The 23,995-nt window shown below is 39.7% G+C and overlaps 1 protein-coding gene across 1 annotated transcript in view; it reads right to left on the bottom strand.

The window, feature by feature from the left end:
* diaph2 (diaphanous-related formin 2) overlaps positions 1-23,995 on the bottom strand; it is a 370,395-nt gene that overhangs the window by 261,945 nt on the left and 84,455 nt on the right. Inside the window, 1 exon segment of the mRNA XM_051419022.1 lies at positions 11,275-11,414. Coding sequence (XP_051274982.1) covers positions 11,275-11,414 — 140 coding nt within the window.

The following is a 23,995-nucleotide window of genomic DNA, read 5'->3' as shown; positions in this document are numbered from 1 at the left end:
GTCGATCATTTTCTGTCCCCTCACGTATACCCTCAGGTCCTCTGCAGCTTGCCTTCTAAATGTCCCCAAAGTTAGATGGTACTTCTACAGTGCTTGTCTTGAGGCTATGAAATTTCCTCATCTCTGTTCATCAGAGAAACTGTCTCAGTGGACAGCATATTATTACAGCTGTCAACACAAATAACAATACCTATACTAACAACAATACTACGACTCCTATTTGTAGTAATAATAAAGTTACAACCCACTGTAACACCAGTATTATCAATAAAGGTTAGTAGCTTATAGTATTACCAGTGGGTAACCTATTCAGATAACCCTTTGTTGCTCAGGAAGTAGCAAAACTTGCCCTATAGAGGTAGCTAAAGCTCAGATATAACAAACTTTTTCCTTTGGGCCAATTCAACATTAAAGGAACAAGAGATTGAATCCGTTTCTTATCAGTCTCTTCTGCTAATGTGGGCATACATCCAGGATTTCATTAACTTGGAGGAGAACTTGTTCATCTAATATTGATGGCCATAATCCTCTAGTTAAGTGCCACCAAATTGTGTTACTTTCTGCAATCATGTAAATCCCGCAGGCAAAATGAAAAATTCATGGTCGGTCTTAGGGAAGCAATTTCTTATTTTATATTTTGTGTTATTTCTACCGGCTTGATGCAATTATGTTGCAGTTATGCTAACTGCTATAAATTGTATGCATTGAAAATCTCACAGTTTAGCCCCAAAAACAAGTGTTTAGATATAAACAAGATAGTTTACTAGCAAGATGTATGTTCTCTAAAGAACATTTCAGCCTCACTGAATATCCATAATGTTTTGGACTTGCTGTTAACTTAATACAACCAAGTCAAAATGTCTTGCAGTGAGATGCCAATCTTTCTTCCTGTACGATTTGCTTCCCAAAAGACGTTCTGACATGTGCTGACATAACAAACGCACTTATGCATGAGCAAATATTCATTCATCCATCCATCCATCCATCCATCCATCCATCCATCCATCCATCCAATTTCTATACTGCTTATCCTGTTCAGGTCCCTAGGGGACTGGAGCCTGTCCAATCATGTATTTTGCAAGAGGAAAGGTACACCCTGGACAGGTCACCAGTCTATCGCAGGGCAAAGACATACATATACATACAGATAGATATGAAGGGAGAAAACCCCGGAACACGCAAACTCGAGCTGGCCAGCAGATTCAAACCCAAGGCTTTGAGGTGAGAGTGAAGCATTGACCCACCACGAGCAATGTGTGCATGCACATGTATATTGTATGCATATTGGCATTTGTGCACGATATCTATATCTGTTTATATATTTACAGTATTTTCAAGGTTAACAGGAGTGAGTCTTCACTGCTGCTTTGGTGTTCAATCAATCAATCTCTCACTCCATCATTCAGACAGTCTTGCTATAGCTCACTTCAAACTGTACTTCGTTTTTTACATGAACAAATTAATTCGCAATAGCACTGCAGCCGCCATATAGTATATATAGTGTAATTACATGCTCCTTTCTCTGCCACACACATACAGTATGCATACACTTTGCCAGAGTGGACAGAGTACTCCTAGTGCCACTCCAGGCTGTGGTCAGTTACACTGTACATATTGCTAAAAGTGAGGGCATACCATCATAGCAAAGAGTGTGGAAAATGTGTGTGTCGAGTTTTGAAACTACTTGGCAAGGGAAACGTTAGTCTATGATGAAAAGATTATTGCGCATCACCAGCTCCAGTAAGTGACTCAACAGTGACAGAAACAGTGAGAGGCAGACACTCTCTCACCCTTTCTGTTTGACTGATCGCTGGTCTCGTGTTTAGATGGCTTGTACGCGCATTGATTTCAGTCTATGGACCAGTTTTATTATTCTATCATGCCTAGGTGGGGAGCATTGTTATTGAAAGCTTCTGTGCAAGTGCAATATCTTTCATATTGTATTACAGGCAAAGCCATACAACTGTCCCTCTGTGGGACTACTGACCTATTCAGTGCTACAGTATTCCAGTTGAGGCCCATAGCTCCATGCAACAAATAGCTCTGAACATTATAGTTTGAAACCAAGCACCACCAGTGTCTGCTTAGTGATTTACAATGCCAAACATGGAGCTACATTATACTCTGATCAATTTAATAGCCTGCTGAAATAACTATAATGCACAGGGCCTATCAGATGGCAGATATTATATATAAAATATGAACTATACTTTTGTGCTCATCACATCTGAAAAATAATAAGGTGCAACAACTTTTTTTCCTTTTTCTAATGTGTCCTTTATGGCTTTGATTTAATTGAAAACTGTCCACAATTTCAGTATTAAAGGCTGTAACTTTGCAACTGTTGTTCAACTAAGATAAAAAAAAAAAACACTTCAGACTCTTAATTATCTAGTTTCTAATATTGTTATAGGTTTTTATAGTACTGTTTCATCTGTTATAAAATGTATGTAAATGTGTATTAAGTTGATTACCTATGGCAAAAAAAAATAAAAGCTAGAGGGTTACTAGGGCTGAATGGTACAAAAATTAGATCATATAACTAGTATTCAATACTTAATTAAAAATAACTTCTTACATGCATTTACTATATGTCAAACATCATGAAAATTGTAGTTGACATAAACAAAAAAAAGACTGAAGGTTTTAAGCAATGCCCATGAGGTCCCATGAGGCCAGAACACTAGAAAAGAAAATGTTCCGTTGTCAGGACTTTACTTACTTTCTGACAATGTGGAACTCTGATGTTTTCATATCGCTGATGAAGACGAAATATATGATGTTGGGTAAAACATGAGACTCATGTAGCTGTGTTTCCAAGGCCAAGAGTTTAGTGTGGCGTTATAGCCAAACTGTATGTAATACTTAGATTCTTAGAGCTTTATGCTATCATTAGTATGCTACACATGCTTCCATCTAGTTTGGACTAACATAGAACATTAGTAAACGTGAAAAGTGTGCTGGATGAACAGATTGTCAGATGAACAGATCGAAGGACACTGCTATCCCCAAAGTCATAGCTCTAAAACTTGCTATTTGAAAGTCTAAAGTAGAATTTACCTATATTTGCACAAGCTATCAAGGGGGTTATAATCTAATATCATAGGAAGACTATGAAGCTAAATGAAGCAAATCCAGACAGCAAAACAAAACACACGAGTAGGTTAAAACCAGCAAGTCTCAATTACTAAAACACATTTTTTCTTACAAAATCCTTCATAGAATTCTTAAAATCTACCACGCAGCTTCCTCTCTTGCTTTTCTGACCCTTATTCATAGAAACCTTCAACTCACACAAAAGCGAGTTAAATATTAAAGAGACTGTCAATGGATATGGCAAAATCAAGGTAAAACAAGGTTGCCAAGAAACTCCCGAAATGCAATGAGTATAACAAATGCCCTGCGCATCCAGCATTTACACATACATAGAGGCAAAATCATTGACCTGTGTCGTCCTTGAAAAAGAACAACTAGCAGCCGATATCCTGCTCATGTAACTCCAGGTAACATGCACTCTCTTCATCCAACTGACAGGTGCTATGTCACTCCACTTAGCTGTCCTTATAATATCTCAGGTCTTTATCTCCCACTGGCTGGCACACTCCTTAAATATAATGCATCACAGATGAGATCATGTTATGGCTAGCCAAAGCAAAAACAAAGCAATTTGGGTTTTACTATAAATTATTTGGTTTCTCTCCAACTGATTTTTATAATTGATGCTAGTACTAAAGCTAGTAACATATTGTGAGGCCAATATTCCTGGTGTAAGCACTCCAAGAAGGTTATTGGTGGAATTGCCAAGCCAGTATAGGAATGGCAGCAGTGCAGTACTCAAAGGAGCACTTTGAAATCCTAGCTCTAACAAAGACTGAAGCTCAGGCCTAAGACATAAATGTTTCACTTTTCCTGGTGCAACTGAAGGTGCCCGTGTGTGTATGTGCAAGGATGCAAAACAAAACTCAACAAAGGCATGAAAGAAGTCTGAGAGACTGGGGAGTGCAGGTCTCTATCAGAATTGAATCAACTAGTAAGTGCAGACAGCTGACAGCACACCATGCTCCCCAGTCACTTTGAAATGACCCCCCGCAGAGCGCAAAACACTCTTGAAATTTCTAATTATCCCCTGAACACCACCAAGGATTCCTACACAACAATCCTCCGCTAGGTGACTGTAGACAGCAGTACTACTGGCAGATTGCAGGTTGATTAGACCAATTAATTTAATTGTTCGGTATACTGTAAATCTGTACATGTTGTGGAAAATCAGAGTAAGGATCATCAGGTTTGATGTGATGTATCTGCACATTCCTCAGGCTTCTGTGGAGATGAGTTTCATCTTTCAAGTTGGAGAGGGAAATGCAGTGGCAAGCACTTCTTTGAAAGAACGGATTCTATTTTCAAAGCCATAAAGTTGCCATTTTGTTCAAGCTTTTGTTGCTGCCACCTTATACAGCAGATGTATAAAACCCTTTGCAAAGTGTCAGTGTACACCTCCTAGAATGTGTGTGTATGTTTGTGCTATTATTTGATATCTGCTGGGAAGCACTAAAACATTAGGACAGCTCTGCAGTTCTCTAAATCCTAGAGCAGACAAGATGACTTTCATAGGTTAGGAAAGTTGATAAATGCTTTCATTCCTGAGCTTAAAAGAGGGAACAAATATGCAACACGCTTTGGACCAGATTGGACAGATTTCCTGCTCAGATGTTTGTTAAATATGGACTCAGTTCACATGGGAATGTGGGTTATGTCCCACATACTAGAAAACAGAAAATATTGAAGATTACATGTATTTTTGAGGATATTATTATACTGTTTAAATACACGTATGCCCTACATTACATATTCTATTGTGTCTAAAGACATTATATCTTCCAAAATATAAACCATAGCCAAATTTAGAAACAGATATTTCTGAATTATGTACGTCTTTATCACTTTGGGGCTGCAACAGATATGGGTATCTTTGAGGTTAACAGATGGAGTCATAAAATGAAATAGGCATCACTCTTAAAATATACCCAGGCACTGAGGACATTTATGTCTCCAAAATCGTTTTCACTGCCTCTGAGGAAGAAGGGCGAACGTCAACTCTGAAGTCAGTCACAAGGGTAAAAAGAAGTTAACTTGCTCATTTCTGACTGCTCGTCATGTCTGTTGAACACACTGTCGTAATATTTGTGCCAAATTTAACAGTCAAATAAAACTCTTTGAATGCTATAAAACGAGACTGCTTGCACCATCCTGAAAAATAAAAGAGAAAAATATGTGTGGGTTTGCTAATGAGTGAATGCCTGTTACTTTTGGGGAAAAAACAGGAGACCAGAGAAATGCCTACAGACCTCTGCTAAATGATTCTGTAATTTCCAAATCTTTTCTGTCTTGTTTCTCCTTGACAAGTGACAGCAAACTAGTCTGAGGCCTGGAGGGTGACAATGTTTTTTTGTAACAGTCGAGAGAGTAGACTCCCACAGTGCAAAGAAAATTACCCCACTGGAAAGCTTCCACCCTGACTTTAGTCTCTGATGTGGCAACACATTTTATGGCCATGACAGGTTAGGTTTTTGGATATGTTGAGTCTCTCCTCATTCCTTCCTGGAAGATGTTAAATCTTGATCGTGCTGCTAGGAATAATTTAATTGCTATTTTCCATTACACTACAAAGTGATGGGAAGAAATGGTGCTTGATCCAGAAATTTCAAAGGAATCAGATTGTCATGTGTCCTGAGGTAGCCTGTCAACCCCCCCCCCGAACTCCACTAAGGACATCTGGGTTTTTTTTTAATGTTATATTTAAAATTTTCAAATTGACATGCAGTCTGATTGAGCTTACAAAAGCACTATCTAGGATAACAAAGTGAATACAGAGGATCAATTATGGATGATTCACTGAGATAGGGAGCTATTTCCACATCAAAAATGACAGAGTTGAAACAGTTATTCATCCGTGTGAAGAATCTATGTCAGACAGAGCCAGCCCATTGATGTCTACTGTACCTAAATCCTCACACCAGTATCATTCATCAGTGCAGTGTTAACTCATTGCAGTTGCATTGAGAGCCACTTCTCACACTTTGTGCCCGTGCCAGACAAGATTTCTGGCCTAAGCTGTCGAGGGGGTATATATAGCCTGTGAGACGTTCAGATGATCATATTTGTTTGAAAAAGTCACAGTAGCACATGGACAGATGGATGTGCTGTTTTGTGCTGGTGTTGATTGGCTGTTGAGCACACAGTGGACAGAAGAGGCCAAGGGGGGTAGCTGTCGGGATACAAGAGTACCAGTTAGTGCTGCTGGTAAAATAAAATAAAAAAATCACCTCTGTCAAGAGAGTGGCTTTTTTGACACCTTTTAAATGTCTTGGTCCTAATTGTATGAGTAAGTGCCATACATATAAAATGTAATATCAAGTACAATAATAATTTTTTCACCCTCCAGTAGGTATTTCACGATTTAAATCAAAACGTACAATTACACTGTAGTTCGATTGTCTAGAAATAATATTTCTGGCCTTATAAGAGTTTATTTGACTGTTATAGACATAAGATTATGAGATGAGGGAATGAGGGGATTAGAGTTCTGAAGGTATTTGCTCAATCATTACATGTGGAGAATATCTGTACTTGGGAGAAATGTCTGTGTTTCTCAATATGTTGTTCAATGCTTTATCAAGCTGGGCTTTAAGACAGACAGTCAATAGGACAAGCAGCTTTATTTTAGCAGGCATAGTAACTTCACAGCTCGTAAAAAGCCCATTACTAGCGTTCCATGCAACCCTCGGTGCTCAGTTACAAGCATTCAACTGAGAAAAGCTGGTGAGACTGATTCAGACTAAGAGACACCCTGTGTGGCGGAGCAGCAAGATCATCACAACAACCCACACCTTGAGTACCCAGACACAGAGAGAAACTCTGGTGTCAGCAAATGTCTCCCGCCTACACACAAAGACCCCACAAGAAAATGCCCCCGAGAAAGTGTCTGACTTGTACCCTGAAGATTTCACATAATGAAAAGTTAGGAGCCCGGTTCAATTTTGCTTAAATATGTCTTAGGGATCCGAGAGCTAGCAGATCTAATATGGAAGTCACTGTCGGGATTTGACAGAGTTATAGTGTAATGCTGAGGGCTAAACATAGGGAACTCAAAAGCCGGGGCCATGGATGTGTGCTCTGCTGCCCAAAACCACTAAAACCCACTCTCCTATTTTTATATTGGAAAGTCTATTGATGGAGTTAGATCAGAGGAAGTGAGCTCAAACCTTACCGCCTCAGAGCTGCTTATGACTGAATTATCAAATAAAGTATAAGAGTAGAGTATGCCAAATCATGCGAAGACAAATATTTAAACGCACATTATAATAGAATAGGAGTTTTGCTTTAGTGACTGTAAAGAAGACGAAATATGTTTTACCTATTAAACATATTATTAAACATCTTGATATATTTTATATCTTATCATAGTTTTCACATGCACGAGACAGAGTAAGGAAGCCGTGAAATGACTGTCGGACTGAAACACAGCAGGATTTCTCACCATTTAAATTAAAAAAATAAAGGGGTTGTAATTTTCTGTAAGTTGGCATCTCACTCGCGTCAGCGGATTAAGAAATTAATGAAAAGTGGCTAGTCAATCTGACACTTCTAAATTAAGAAGAGAGTATCCAAATGACAAAATTAAAAGGGGGAGAATGAAGTAGAGGATAAATAATTGGCTGGGGAAATTCTGACAGAAAGAGAAGTGGAAAACATGGCAGCTGAGGAAAAGAGAGTGGAAACAGAGTAAGCAGCGGATGCTCCAGGCAATGCCATCTGTGGGTGGATCTGCAAAGGCTGCATGCCACACACCTGTGTGGAACTGCCTGGGAGATAAGGCCCTCAGCACAATGGCCCTGTGGCCACCTGTGCTGCCAAACAGGTGCACAGCCTAGCCAATTAAACTATTAGACAAACACAGGCCTCTGGGAGCAAATTAGCAGGCTGCCCAAACATCACAGGAAAAACAAAAAGCAATGGTAAGCACTCACTGTGAAGAAGAACAACAACACTTTGATGGTGAGACTTTCATTGCAGTGTATATTAAGTTTTAAGGTTTAAATGAAACAAAGTACTGGTTTTGATTCAAATCATCACATCATTTTTTAAACACAGACCACAAAATTAGTTATTTGATATAAGCAGTGTGAATGGATATAACATTGGCTTACCACGTAAAAAGAATTAGGGCTAAATTTTGCACCAATACATGATACACACATGATGTTGGACTGCATGCAAGACACTTAGTTATGCATAAATTGTTAGTCCTGTAAGCTATCGGGTACCATTTGTATGATCATCTGACCTATTTGTGACAAAGCAGTGCTACAACTGGTTGTATCAAAATGATCAATCTAATTTAAATCATTGACTGAATAATAAACATATGACAAAGTAATTTAATTATGGACATTTTATTTCCCTAGGTGTTTCAAGGATAACAGGATATATGCTCTGTCATAACATATGTCTTAATATTTGTAACTCAAAGATTGGATTCATTTTCTAGGTCAAGGATACTGATTAATTTATATTTTATTTTACTTCTAAGCCAAATACAGTTAAGGACCAGATATGCATTCCTCTGAAAGCCAACACTAAAATGTTTGATAAATACAGATTCCCAACATTAAAATCCTGCTCTTTTTTTCACCAAATCGTTTGAACGCAGGCAAGACAATGTTAGACAAAGTCTGTCTAGCCCTTTCCGCTGTGAGAAAACTAGAAAGTAATCAGCTCTCGGCTATACAATGGCATTTCTGCTGGAATGGGGGTTTGTCTCTGTAATGACAAATACTGTTCAATGCTATACACTACGAGGTACAACTAGGAAAATGAAATAAATGGAAGCATATTATTCACAAATTACCAGCATCTCTCTATACAGTATGTATACAGGCTTTTATTTAGCCAGCTTTGACCAAGAATTTCTTCAAGTAAAATCAATTATGAAGTCCAACATATTACAAGAAGTTGAGCTGATCATTATTCTAAGGTGTAAATCAAAACAAGCCTGAGTGCACTGCTCTTCCCAGTACTTCATGGTTATTTTCAGTATATGATAACATACCATACAAAGGTTACATTAACATAGCGCAGTCAGAAGAGCAGCAAACCGAAATGTGGATTTCCTGTGTGTTGTGATCCATGACAATTAAGTGCATTCATATTAATTAGGAGTAACCTTATCCACGCTTCAAGAAAACAATCAGTCCCTTTACCCGGGAGAGAAATAGTGAGAGGCGTAAAGATGAGCAGGGTACGGGTGTTAGTCAACACTCGCACTGGCCTCTTTAGCACACACACCCAAAAGGTGGCTTTCTCCCTTGATGGACATGGCCATCAGTGGGAGATGACTCCTCCATGAAGCACTGGTCCCTTACATGCCGGTCAAAGGTTCAGCCATTTGAAAACACCCACAGGGTAAGCCTGGCCTCACTTACATCCCCTCGGCACCAGTTGGCCTTTCTGAGTGGGTAGGCTAACTCGACTCCCCACAGCTTCCCAGAGACTGTGAGACTTCACAGCTCTGCAGTTCTCGAGGGACAATTACTTAGGTAATCAGCTATTCAGTTTCTTTCAAAATTCTAGCCCTCGGACAAATGTAGTGGAAGACCCTTGCTATATATAATACTTTGTATACAATGTCCCTTTGTGTTAAGCCAATATAAATCTGTCTATGGTTCCTTATGTACCACTAACTTAAGTTACATTGATAGCCAACTAAATATCTTTGTACACCTGTCATTAATATAAACCAACATGTCATGTGGATACCCTTGGTTGGACCCCTTCCTCCCCATGCAACTATTTGTCTTTTTTTTTTTTTTTACGTTGGTTAAAGCATGGATGTAATGGTGATGATGGTAGTAGCACACAGATTAAATAAAAGCACCTTCTTGGGCCATGCAGTCTTTTCTCTGTGTCCAGGGTGAACATAAAAAAGTATTCCACTTATCCGATGGCCATTTAATATGCACCATTCATTGATTCACATTAAGAAACATCTCCTCAACAGCGGGCTGGTAAATAATTTAAAGGATCCGCTGTCACTTAGGGTTCCGTTGTACTAGGGGGACCAAATTAAAATTGAAGATCCCATTTATAGGAGGGAAGGTAGAGAATTTGGGTAACACGTTGGGACAGGGCCTAAAAAAAAATCAGTGAGGCCTCCTAATGAATGGTTTAAGAACCAATCAAGGTTCAATGGGACAGAGCTGAGAACCACAGAAAAATAAAATAATGAATGATTACAATTACATAGGTTCATAACAGATTAAAGAAAAGAAGTACAGCCACTGGACATTTTTGCTTTGGAAGCTTGCTTATTGTTGCTTATATAGCTTGCTTTTATATTGCATGCTTCTAAAAGTCTCAGAATTGCTGGTTTTCTGATGTGTAAAACTAGACTTCCTATCTATTAGAGTCTAATGGACAGCGTGATCTGGAATGACTCCCAGTGACTGTGCTCGTTTGGCCAGCTACACCGCTCTCTCTGCTTGTTTAGGTTGATGCTGTGGGTCTTTCTTTTCTAACGTAGCTGATCATTCCACATGGAACACGTTCAATGAGGTTCCTTTACAAATGACTGTAATGTTTTGATTGAAACTGTTTCAGAGAGGTGTTGATTCAACTTTTTGATTGAAGTGAGGATGAGGATGTAGCAGTTTCGACCAGAAACACAGCTAAGTGATTCTTCAGTGCAGTCACGATAGTTTATGTTCACATTACAAATACATTCCTGTTTTTTTCAGTATGTGTTTTTGCAAAGTGTAATCAGGACAGAAAAAAACATTCTTATAAAACATATGGTTTTAATATTAGAGTCAGTGATCAGTAGCGCGATTATGTTTCAGTATTTCCAGCTGTGCAAATCTGTTGTGTGCTAATAGTTGGTTCAACAGGATATTTTTGTACAGCAATGTCCAGAGGAGAACTTGAGGATAACCAACCAAACACAGCGATAATGATGTTTATCCTTATCTGTGTGACTGTAAAATCTAAAACTGTAGAGACAGTTGATCCTTCACAGCAAGCTTGGCATCATAACACTTAGTATCTGTTTTCACAGCAAAACGAGACAAATTTAAACTAAGTCCTCATTTGATTTTGACAAACCTATCATCATGCCAACTCAAATAAGTGCTTTGAGCTGTGGTATTTGTATAATTCAAAAAAATTCACAGGTACAAGGCACTGTTTGCAGCGTTTGAAAAGAAACCTTGAGTTACTAACCTGACAGGGTTGCTAGTGAGAGACACTCTGAGGGACTCCAGGCAATTAAGCAGCTTGTCTTCTGTGATGCCAGAACGCAGCTCATGGACATATTCTTGGGATGAAAGTGTACACTCATGCTTGCTGTTTCTTAGTCCACCCTGAAAACAAAACATCAACAGGACAGTTAGATTAACAATATGACTTTAACACCCATAGCGATGTGATGAAAACAGCAATCAATAACTTTGTGAGCAGTGTTGAAAGACAACCATGTATTATTTGCCTTAACATCATCTTCCTAAATACATACAGTGCTGTAGAAAGGTTAATGAACCATTACAGGCCAATAAAACTCTGAGGAAACCTTTCCTGTCAGAGGATTTCATATTGCTGAGTGAGTACATTGTGTTCGCAGTAGGTGTAGTTGTTCAAAATTGGATTCTCTCAAAAGATGCCAGTGACAAAAGCTGATAAAAACTTAGAAAAGGGGATGAGTCAGTGTCTAGGGATGTGTTAGCCAATTTCTTTTTCTCAATCAGCGAGCACTCTAATGATGGACTGTACTCACAGAGAGCCAAACACAGGCTCTACATGCTATCGGCAGCAGCTCCTGCTTGAAGTAAATGGATTCTTGTGTATAATCTCCACAGAGGGCTCTAGGGACATGTTGCTACACTGATGCTTACACAATGAGACTACCTATTGGCAGAAATACATACACATCACAGCAGGGAAACACGCATTTACACACTCACTCTCCCAGCACACGTGAAGTCAACATTAGGCATTAGATTGAGCTACAGCTTGATTCCAAAGTTATGGACTGATCTAAATTGAACAACAAAAGCACAAGTTGATACATTTGGCTCAACTTTGTCACCAGGACTCCATAACTTAAGATTAGTTTGAAAGCAAAATGGTTTTATTTACAAAAGATGCCATAATTTAACCAAACCTATAGGTTCTGGAGACCTAGCCAAACAGAACAAAAGGATGGGGGAAGTCTGGGTCAGCCACACAGAGGGCCATAAACTAAAAACGTAATTTTATTTTGCTAATTTATTGGTCTGCCTCCAGCAAATGTGGGGCTCAGTGACAGATATTCAGAGGCGCGGTACACACACTGAGCCGAAGAACGAGTGACAGGAAAAGCAGCTGTAGATGAGTATTTTCACATCTAACTGCGGTGAATTCAGGGTTTATTTTGACTAGTCTGACGACGGAATACTGTTACAAGGTGATTCACAGAGGCTACAAACAAAACTCCAACTCTGGGGACGATGAGGACACCGCAGGGACAGCCCGGGAGAGGCTGGGAGAGGACAGGCATGAAGTGGGTAGGTCAGGGATCAGAGAGGCAGCGACAGCGCGTAGAGCCAGAATATTTTCACATCTAACGCTGCTAGACAGGTACAGTTTAAGTGTGAACGTATCGGTAATCGCCGATTGTTGGACTGACGGTGGCCGGTTTGGAACATTTTTAAATATCGCCCAACCCTACTGAAATAAAAAACTGAAAAAAATAAACTGAACTAACAAACCATGAAAATACTGGACTATTGACAGTCCTTTAAAAATTAACACAAAATATAGCAAAAGAAAAAAAGGCAGGTCAGAAAGGCAGCTTTATCTGAGAGCTGCTGGGTGGAGGAGGGGCTTTAAAACCCTGCAGAGCAGGTGTCACAAATGAGCAATTAGGACTTGTAGGCCACGGCTGCACCCCCAGTTCACCTGCAAACCAATCCAACAGACAGGCACAAAAAAAACATGTCCTGGGACATAACACCCACAAAGTGAGCTATGCTGATAGGCAGTTTGTGAAGTAATAAGCTAGCTCATTCATCTGGAGAAAATAGAGTCCTGCTGCTCTCCTACAATGCACTGTCAACATGGAAGGACCTTTTTTTGTTAGAAAAAACAGAGGCAGTCTTAAAATAGCACTCTACCAATATTTCTGTGTGAACTGAGGTCATAGTTTCTATTGGCCCAATAATGACAAGAAGTATTTATTTGATAAGGGCCGGCGCAAAATTTGGTTCCACAACCGGCAGAGGGAACTGGTACCTCTCCCACAACTAGCACCAAAATTGTGTGAAATTATTCAAAGTGGTAAGCAGACACAGCCTTTATGTTATTGTCTTTATTAGTAGGACATTTTGTAAGCAACACCAAAAAGCACTAATGCCATTCCACAAGTAAGATTTGATTTCACCATTCATTTTGTTACAGTATACATAAATGAACCATTATTTTTGCAGTTGTTCCAAAAAAGTAAAATCTCAAAGCAAGTCAAACCTGAAAGTGTATTTTCACATAATTGTCTAGTTTCCAAACTATAGTTTGATTTTTAATAAATCCATTTTCTGTGCTTCAGTCCTTTGTCTGTGTTTCTCACCTTGATCTATAGGAACACTTATGCCATTCATCTTTTTCTCAAGCACTGTTTGGTGAATGTGGAGGAGTGACTGGCTTAGCTTTTATCTGACTGAAGGTAGTTATTAGGCCACGGGGAGAGGTAAGAATCCTTCTCATTACTATCTAGAGTTTTCAACTATTACCTACCGTAAGAGTCTTTGTTGCACATTTCATTTTTATATGTTTTTTGCTACTGACTATAAACAGCTAGACAAAAAAAAACAAAAAAAGAAAATGATGAAACCAAATATACAGTATGTGAAAACTCAATCAGACAGAGAAGGAGGTAAAGACAGATACTCCTGACACTTATCAAAACCCCAAGGTGAAATGTTGGGACTTTGACAGCGATGCAGAATTGTCTTTATAGTAGTATAGGTGTAACTATGACAATTACATTTTTCTGCTTGTTTAAGTGCTTAAAAATTCGATGAGCTTTTAATCCCTGAGTGGCACTGCTTATTTTTTTAAAACAGACACTTGAATCAGTGCTCCGAGAAAAGTTGATGTCATTCATGTTTGACTCACTTTTTAAAAATGTACTCAGGAATTTTATCATAAATAGTGAGTGAACAATGACTGAACATGTGTGTGTGTGTGTGTTTCCCTGCATCTGCCAGAACACTGCTTCTTTCTTTAGACTCTGAATTCTGAAGCCACAATCTACTTTATTAACTTTAATATGTTCAGAGCTCGAGTAATTAGCCTTTTTAATCACAGAATAATAATCATCCATTGTCTCACTAAAAAGGGTTCACAGATAGAGTAGCAACCAAGGTCTGCCTCCAAGGGTTACTCGTGAAGATGTCTATAAAAAGATGTATGAAAACATTCTGAATTAATGTCATGATATGATAATCAGCCAATCCAGGCATGATGAAATTATTAGCTAGGTCTATTTTAAGGGTGCCTTTTTAACAACTGGCCAGCTACAACAGATGAAAATTTGGCTCGTGCTTAAATTAATTCAGGTTATTTATAACACATTACCTGTCGAATAAACGAATATGGTACATGAAAAATATGCTAACCAAGTAAGTATACGGTTCTCACCCATAAATGAATTTTGTCATAACAATACGTAGAAAATTATTCCCATTTCCAAGACTCGTCGGTGTCATTTAAGGAGCCTTAATATGTAAAATAATATGTCAACAATATGGCATGCAATAAACACATACTAGACATACTGTGTCTAGACCAGTGATTGGTTCCCAAACACGAGGCTGGGACCAGCACTGGGTCGGCTAATAAACACTAACACTTAAAAGTTTCTTTAAAGGAAAAAGTTGTGATTTTTGAGGCCTAGCAAGTGTTATTATGTCCAAATGTTAGAGATACTTAGAGCCTAACCTTTATTTGGGTTGTGATATGCATTGGGAACTCTGTACTTGTATCAGAACTGTATCTGGACCATTAGGAAGCTGCACAGATGTCCCTTTCTGCACACTGCATAAAAGTGCCCATTAATTTAAAACACTGTCAATAGAATGGGCTAATAGATCCTTAAGGGGGATCCTTCTCTATTGAGAAAGAGGCTGAAACTACAGTTTTCATTATCCAGTAGGGCCAATACTCCCTAGACAGGGACCCACCAAAGGCCTGGGACCAGAACCATTTAAACAGCTGAATGGAACAGTGCATCACATGTGTCCGATCCAATCATGCCAGGAATACAGGAACAACCTACAGTGCGTGTTCTTGTCAACCAAAAGTTTGGAGGAAAGATTAACAACAATTGGTATTTATATTCTCAGGCTGAGCATTGTTGGGGGACAGTGTAATATGCTGCTTGTCCACTGAAAATATCATTCTTGATTGTTGCACTCACCACAGCAGTCAAATCACCAACTCTTTTTGCTGTAGAGAAGGCGAGGGTTTTCAAAACACACTGCTGTCTGCAGTGGATTGGTTTAGATGAATAACAAATGCTAAAACAACCAAGTAGGGTAGACAGTGGAGAGGTAATATGTCAGCGCTGTGCTGAATAAAGCCTGAAAGGTAATGGCAGGCAAGATGTATTAAAGTCAGAGTGGTGGGTTTCATGCAAGTCTGAAGACCAATATCCTGCCATTTGGCCGAGGCTTGACTTTTGGGGGTGTCGGCGCTTAATGAAATGTACTCCACGGTATTGTCAAGAACAGTTTAAGTTCAAAATGAGCTCAAACTTAGACACCATTAATAAAATGTTAACATTCAGTAAAATATACAGTAACTATGTGCAGTTTCAGGAAAGAAATCAGATCTAAATAACAAATATTGACCCAAAAAAGCAAGAGAATATACTGCATGAGAACAATTCCAAATGTAAATATGCTTCTTACATCACTGTGATTCAATTCTTGGATAATGGCTGACTAGGCGATTACATTTTCAGAACATTACTTCCTCAATAGTACATACGACAGTGAGAGGGAAACACATCATCCACTTTTTATTTATCTTCTTACCTCTCAGTAGTTCCCAGCAGGCATACCACTATGCCCAGAAAAGCTTGAGCTCTGGTTTCACCGCATGCTCTGACCTCTAGAAACCAAAGACACTGACCATAAACTGCTTTTTCATGACCCTAGCCCAAATCAATTGAATCCTTTGGGATAATATCAACATTACACCACCACACTGGCAGCAGAGAAACAATCTGAGGATTAGAAGGAGGGGGGCATTACCTGCTGGCTACTGGGTAATAGAGTTTTCCCCTTCAGGCTCACAAAAATGGTCAACAGAAGAAAATGGTCAAAAAGAGACCCTAGAGAAAGGGAGAGAGGGAAGATGGAGGGATGAGGGAGAGAGATGTTGCGTGGGTAGCGTGTGATGAGGTAGTAAGACGTAAACGAAGCAGAGGGAGTGTGAGGCAGATGAAGAAGAAGGCGTTGGGATACAAAAAGAGAGAGAGAGAGGATGGGGGGGAGAAAGGGCAGGGCAGAGATATAGAGCATCAGGAGACACTGTAACCTCAACAGTAGAGGACAGATGCAGCCTTTTGACCACAGCCTAGAGCCTCATCTCCTGCCGCTTATTGAATCCCCTATTTGTCGATAACAGTATTTCCTGCCAAAGAAAATAGTGCTGGGAGCAATTACTTCAGCGAGCCTGTCAATTTCATTTTGGGGGGTTAGGGGAGCATTGAGGCTCATTCCCTCCTCCTCTATCACCTCTGTCTCCCCTTTTCTATGCCATGAGGAGTGACAGAGTGCTGTGCCTTCTATCGAGGGCAGGGCACGGAGACAATGCCAAGGCGGCTGCGCCTCCACATGTCATCTTCACCTGTAATGAGCCTATAACAAGCTGGCAGCTTACTCAGTGCCCAGTACATGGCATACTCAGACAGACTGATAGATACATTATTCAGCTTCTTTGTCAGCTTACTGGAAAACCGCATGGCGGCAATGTGTCTGGCCTAGAAGCAAGAGCTGGGAGATAGCTGTTTGCCACGGCTTCTTCCATTCAGTCTGCCTTGCTACCTCTCCCTCTCTCCCTCTTTCAGACACATGCACATCCAACGCAATCTTCTAAACAATGTCTTCCCAACTCTCTTATCTCTTACAGTGCTGTGTGATGAAGAGGTGCAATTAGCAAGTGATGCAAGAACAGAAGAAGAGAAGTACTGCACTCGTGTCTCTGTAATTCATCACAGCATGCGATTAGCATGCTACAATGATTTTAGACGGCCAGCATGAAAGTCCTCCAAAGCTTTGTGTCTGAATGCCTGCTTATATATATATATAGCAAAATCATGACACCGGTGTATTAATTTGAATGACTTGACTCATTGCAGCACTGCATGCTATTTAAATAAGGGAACAGATGTTACCATCAGCTCCTTCTGAAGACTTATTTTAAGGGGAGGCAAATACGTAATAAGCAATACTGTATCAGAAAGAAATCCTTACAACTCTGTCTACTTACTGATTTGATTATTTGAATTTAACATACAGTGCATACAGATGTTTAGTTAACACTGCTTGTGTTACCGTTCTGAACCAAATGGTTTACTACACAAGCCATGAGTTTGCTCTAACTCGCTTATAGCAACACTTTGCAGGCTGGACCTGCAAAAATGTGGGTGGTATGCAAGAAAACATGATTGTGATTGTGATATTGTTGACAGAACAGATGGCTTTGCATGGTCATTCTTGAGCGAACACACACCATAATGTCTACAATACTGTTGTCAGGAGGTAATATAAAAATATTAAGACAACCTAAATATTAAGAGAGTCCCATCTCCCACCCCACACTCCCAAAAAAGTCACAGACAAAAGTTATGGTATAATGAAAAATCTAATTACTCCTTCTTTGTGTGTAATTAATGAAAATTACTAGAGCACCCTACTGCTCTTTGTAAAAATAATACAGATACAATCTGAGCAATTAGTGCATATCATGCTGTATGATAGCCATGTTACGACTTAATTTCCTGCTCATTAGGGATTGGTAGATTAGTTGAGAAGAAAGATACCGAAAGAATAGGTAAACGCTCCAAATGTCTCATCCTTTCCCTCATGAAGCATACATGACCTATGAACAACACTGTCATATGTGCAAGGAAATAAGGTTTGAGCGCAACAAACACAAACATATACGAGATGCTGTATAAATAAGCAAGTTCACATTTAATGAAATCGAAAGTTTGGCATGATTTGGTGGCAACAGTGGTAAAGGTCAAAGGGAACACGGATCAGTTGAGATGTTGGTTGGCTGGACAATGAGTTTTCCCTAGCCCTACTTAAAGGACAGAGTCCTGCTGCCGGCAGATAAGACATTTCATCTAGCCACCAGGGCGCAGGGCTCCCAGCTCAGTGGGGGATTTCCCACCAGACCATGTGGCCAAGCATTTCACCCCTTTCTGTCCAATTCAGTCTTTTTACTCCTCCTTTTTTCCATTCTTTTTCCTATCTGTCTGTCGCTGTCTCTCACTCTGTCCATAGCGAGGTGTTTTTAAACCCTGGGTGACAGCTATGAAAAAATATGTGTATATCTGTGCTCACCGGGGGCTTTTTCTTCTTTTTGTATTTATTTTCTTCCTCTATCTTCTGCCTGTTGTGGTAAAAACAAAATCTAGAGACAGATTTCTTCTCTCATGTCTGTGCAACTACAACTTGCTGATAACAGAGACACAATTAGGGCCTACAACATTCTCTCAATAATCAGGCTAGTGGCATTACATCTTGTGTTCAGACAAGACAAGCTCACCACCACAGAGAGGCAGACTGCGAAGAAAACACAAAAAGAAGCAATGAGGAATTAGGCTGGAAACAGCTTGAAAATAACACTGCAGGGTTCACTTTGTAAGAAACACTGGCCAGTGGCCAAGGCATCATGGTGTTTGTGTGTGTGTGTTGATCCCCAAGGTCCGACGTAAGAACACCCAGTGACAACAGCAACCACAAAACCTGAAGATATTAAACAATTCCATTCCCCTTTTATTTCAACACAAATTGCCCACAATATTTTGTAAAGGCGATTAAATTACAAGCAGGAGTCTGCTGCTTCTATATTTATGTGTGGCGAGTGTCTGTGTATGTGTATGTCTGTATACGTCAATACATTGAAAGGTCAGATATAAAAAAAATATGGGGCAGCTCAACCATGGGGTTGAATAGATATGAGATTTATTTATTCAAAACTAGAATTTATACAGGAATATGTTTTTATTAAAGAAAGGCCATGTTCTTATAAATGGGTTTTAAACTTTCAAACAAAACAGAAAGGAATAAGCCCCCTCTTTTTTTGTCTAGAATTTACTTGTCATGCAGTCATGAATAAACAATGCTTCTGTGCTTACAGAGAAAAGCCTTACATGACTTCAGACATCAACACATTCAATGACAATAATGAACAAAGAACTAAAATGAATTCTTCAGCCCCATCAGCAATAACTACATCTGGACAGCTGAATAAAAGACTTTTTATTTTTGTTGGGGGTAGCATCAGAAATAATAAAAATGTAATCCTTATGGATTGTATGTTTTTCATGGGGCAAGAGACAAACTTTAAATGACAAAAACATTCAATATGATTATTACAGTCATTCAACAAAGAAAATCCTAAACGCATTGTGTTACATGGCAATCGCTTGGCAAGTGTTGTGGTAACAATAATGATGAATAATATTTTTGTTTAACCTGCAGAACTTTTGTTGCAACCGTTCGCCACTGAAATCCTGCCAAAGTCGGAGTAGAAGTCAGTTCAAGGTTAACCTGTTTGTGATACTTCCACCTTGACCCTTACCAGACTAACAACAAGGGTGATTGTTTTTACCTCTCTGAAATGGCCCACCTCCTCCTTTCTCTTTCACACTTTTAACTTTAGCCTGACCCACGCCAGACAGTTCAGGCTTTGAGGAAAACGCACACACGCACGCGCACACGCGCACACACACACACACACACACACACACACACACACACACACACACACACACACACACACACACACACACACACACACACACACCATGTCCGTCCTACTGGCTGTGCCCCAGATGTGGACAAGGGGAGGGCAGGCCAACAGGCATCGTCAGCAAACTCCCCTGGCTTTAATCCCACTGAAAGTTGACCTGCAATATACTATCATCAGTGTCTCAAATAGTAGCTGAAAGATGTCCACAGTGATAGAAGATTCAGTCAAAGGGAGCTGGATTCCTTGTCATCGCATGACCCAAGCAGTCATTATCAGTAAAGCAAGGCTGAAGTCAAAACCAAACTCTGCTTCCTGGCTGAGTCAAACTGAACCTCCAAAATTCTACGCAGCGAAGTAACTGAACCTCTGTAACCCTTTTAACCAAAGGAGATTGGAAGATTAATTTGAAATGCTTGTGTGTCAAAAAGAAAATAATATAAATGAAACACGATCTTGAACACTCAAGGACAACATTCAGAATGAAAGAGTGAATTACTGAGCATTGAGTAAGGTACTGAGACAATTTAAAAACCACCCCTGCCACTATAAAATTACAATATTTCAATAAATTCCTTCGAATTAAGAGATATTCCTCAGTCTTTCCCCAATAATTTTGATGGAGGTTAACGGCATTGTTTGTCCATCAAAATTAAAACACGCTGCACAACTCTTAACCAGTACACCATATTTTCATACTTCCTTCACTGAATAAAGCATGGTGTTCTGGGTGGCTAAAATCCATCTTCCAGTCTTCTAAGTTTAAAAGGGTTGTTAAAATGGTTCAGTTGCTTGGATGTATTTGCGCTGAGTGAGTGGTTTTTGGAGTTTCAGTTTCACACAGCCAGGAAAGTAAACTTCAATTTTGATGCTCCATTCATTGAATAAAGCATGCTGTACTGGAAGAAGACTTGTGCCATGTGCTTTAAGCTTTTGTTGCTCTGGGTTCCAATGTAGGCAAGTATGCACTTACATTAGAGTTATGTGTAGCATGAGTGCATTGCACTATCAAAGAGTTCAGAAAATGTAAATCAAATAGATCATTTTGCTTTGTGTTGATTGTTGAAATCGAATGAAAATGAAAATAGATGAGACTAACATAATTGTTGACAGTGTTGGAATTACTGTGTGACTAGCCTAAAAAAATTAAAAAAAACAGCTCATGGTTATGATAATGTGGGTACAGTTTTTGGAGCTCCTATGATCTGCTGTTATAAGAGGCAAGAATTTAGGCCCTGGAACCTTAAAGTCTGTAGCCACCTCGGTCAGAACTTTGGCCTTGCCCTATTGATTCTTACAAAGTTGTAGCAACTTGGACGGTGCACAAGGGACATTTTTGCACCCAAATGCAAGTAACACTTGAGCACATACCCCGAAGCACACACACAAACACACACAGTAAATACACAACCACACACACACACTGTGGGTGTCACACATTGTTATAAAATGTATTCGGATCTTACTCAATTAACTTCATTACTTTTTTTTTTTTTTAATAATGTGATGCATTTTGGTGTGTATATTTAACTAAAGGCCATTAATGCCACAGTTAATTAATGCCTGACAAGAGGGAATGTTGTAAAGCTTGAACCACAAATTCTAAGCATTGTGTGTGCGCGTGTGTGACCATGTAAGTGCACACATATTAATATGGTTTTACTCACACATCTGTTCTCGCTTGTGTACCTGTGTTCGTGCATGTAGGTTTTTTTGGGTTATGTTTGTGTGGGGTGCAGAATATTCCTCTAAGCAGTCCTCCCTGTGCTTTGCAGGACTCATGTCTGCACTGAATTTCAATGACACCTCTATAAAGATAGGAGCAGATGTCAGCCAGCTCGCTGAAAGTCAGGTAGAAGAGAGTGAAAAAAGTAGAGTGAGTAAAATTGAGTGCACACAAGTTATGTGTCTATTTTCAGCAGTGTAATACAAGAATTGAGTACGATTTACTGTAAAGATATAACATGACAGAAAATATTTCTTTTAACATGAAAAACAAGAAAACTGTAATAGACTGAAAGTCAGCTGATGGAAAGATTTTTGTGAGTTGAAGATCATTACGGACACTTATGGATTTTTTTCTTCTTCCACTAAGTCAACCTAAAAATAAGCCCTTGCACTGACTCACCCACACTGCTTTCAAGATAATGCACTACACTCCAACCACTCACCAATCAATTCAAGGTCAGCAGGTGGCTCGATATTGTCCCAAAAGTTCCCCGAAAGCACAAAGACATGAAGTATTCTATATGCAGATGAGGTGAGAAAGTAGTCAAATTTCCACAGTTGTGTGAAAGTGACAAATAATGACAGGAGAAAACTTGAAAGGCATGTTAAGCCATCTTGGCACTTGTTTCCCCCTCATGTACTCCCAGTATTGTGGTGGAGGGGGTTATCAAGTGAGCTGTTAAGCAGGTAAAGTCACACAGGATCTAATTTAGGCTTTCACTGAGGTCTCTGCTGCATTGATTGCAGTGTGAAGGCCTAATGAACTCTGTTCTCTTGTTTCCAGCTCTGGGAGTTTGGGTATGAAGCCAAGAGCTGCAACTACTGACTAAAAGTTCCAAAAAAGGTTTGAAAATAAGGAAACAACACTGACATAATGAATAAATGAGCAAGAGTACAGATGTTGGTTTTTAATGTGTGTCCTGTTATATGCTTCTTTGTCCTTCTTTGCCAATCCTCTCCATAAGGGACTAACCTTGATAAATCATACATGGGGCAAACACACTATGGGGGCAAAAGGTCCAGCTTGGTCTGATATTCTTCTTTTCGCCTTTGTTTTCCCCAGTGAGCTCAGCTGAATAACAACCCCAGTACCTAGAATAAACAACACTTCAATTACCTTGCTGACTTACAAAGTTGCGAGAGATTGTGCGTGTAGACACACCGTGAGGCAACAGATCAGTCAGAGGAGCGGGTTTAAGTTTCTCTAGCCATTTTGAGGAGGCACGGCTAAGCCTGAAAGCTAAGAGAGAGCTACAAAGGGTTTGAGAATGATAAGAACAAGAGATATTACATAAGGGGTTTATTATCTCACATGCTTTAGATATTTCTGAATAGTTTATAAACACAGCCAAAGATGCACACACAGTGCATGCTCAGACATGCACAGTCACGCACCATTTGTTTTACATAGGGTGTCTTTGTGGTGTAGTTAGTGGTTTTGTTTTAGCTGTTGTGTGGCATAGTGTTATTTCTCACAGATGACGTCCTTTGTTAGGCTCTTTAGGCTTGTCTCTATGGAACATGCACTAAAATGCACATGTACTGGTTGGTCAAATCAGAACAGACTCTGAACCCTTGAAAATGGCTTTATAAGCTGCTGTGTTTATTTCAGCAAGTAAAAGAGATACAAGACTAGCGTGGGTGGTTAAAGCTCACCCTACATTCTTTGATGCAATGCTGCACCTACTGAACCCATGTCTCCATGGTGGCAGGATGCTCTCTGTCTTTAACATCTACATAGGAACATGCTGCTGCCAGCAATGGGGATAACAAAGCAGAGCTTCTGCTTCTGTCGCCACCATTCTCACCAAATGTGGCCGCCCTGCTGCACCTGCTCAGTACTGATGGTTACTCTAATCTATGATTCTTTAATGCACTCCATGTCTAAGTTCAGCCCCTTATAGGAGTATATGTACGAACGTACGAACGCATTGTATGTTAACTTACTACGCGGTATATAATTGCCACAAAAAGCTATGTCCTAGTTCTGTCAAACAGCTGTGATGTAGGCATGTGGTTCATACAATTAGCTGAGGAGGACATTGCAGATTGGTTTCAGTCTGTTTCTCTCCTGTTAGTGAATTCTGCTTTGCTTCATCCCCCCCTCTTACCACTTGTTGTTGGCCTTTCGTTGGGCTGCTTGTGGCACTGCGTGAGGTCAATCAGGCTCTGTTGGCTTAGCCTTGGCCCTATG

Source organism: Dicentrarchus labrax, unplaced genomic scaffold (assembly GCF_905237075.1).
Source record: "Dicentrarchus labrax unplaced genomic scaffold, dlabrax2021, whole genome shotgun sequence".
In the NCBI taxonomy this organism is placed as follows: domain Eukaryota; kingdom Metazoa; phylum Chordata; class Actinopteri; family Moronidae; genus Dicentrarchus; species Dicentrarchus labrax.
The sequence above is the reverse complement of the archived record's forward strand: the minus strand, read 5'-3'. Positions and strand labels throughout refer to the sequence as shown.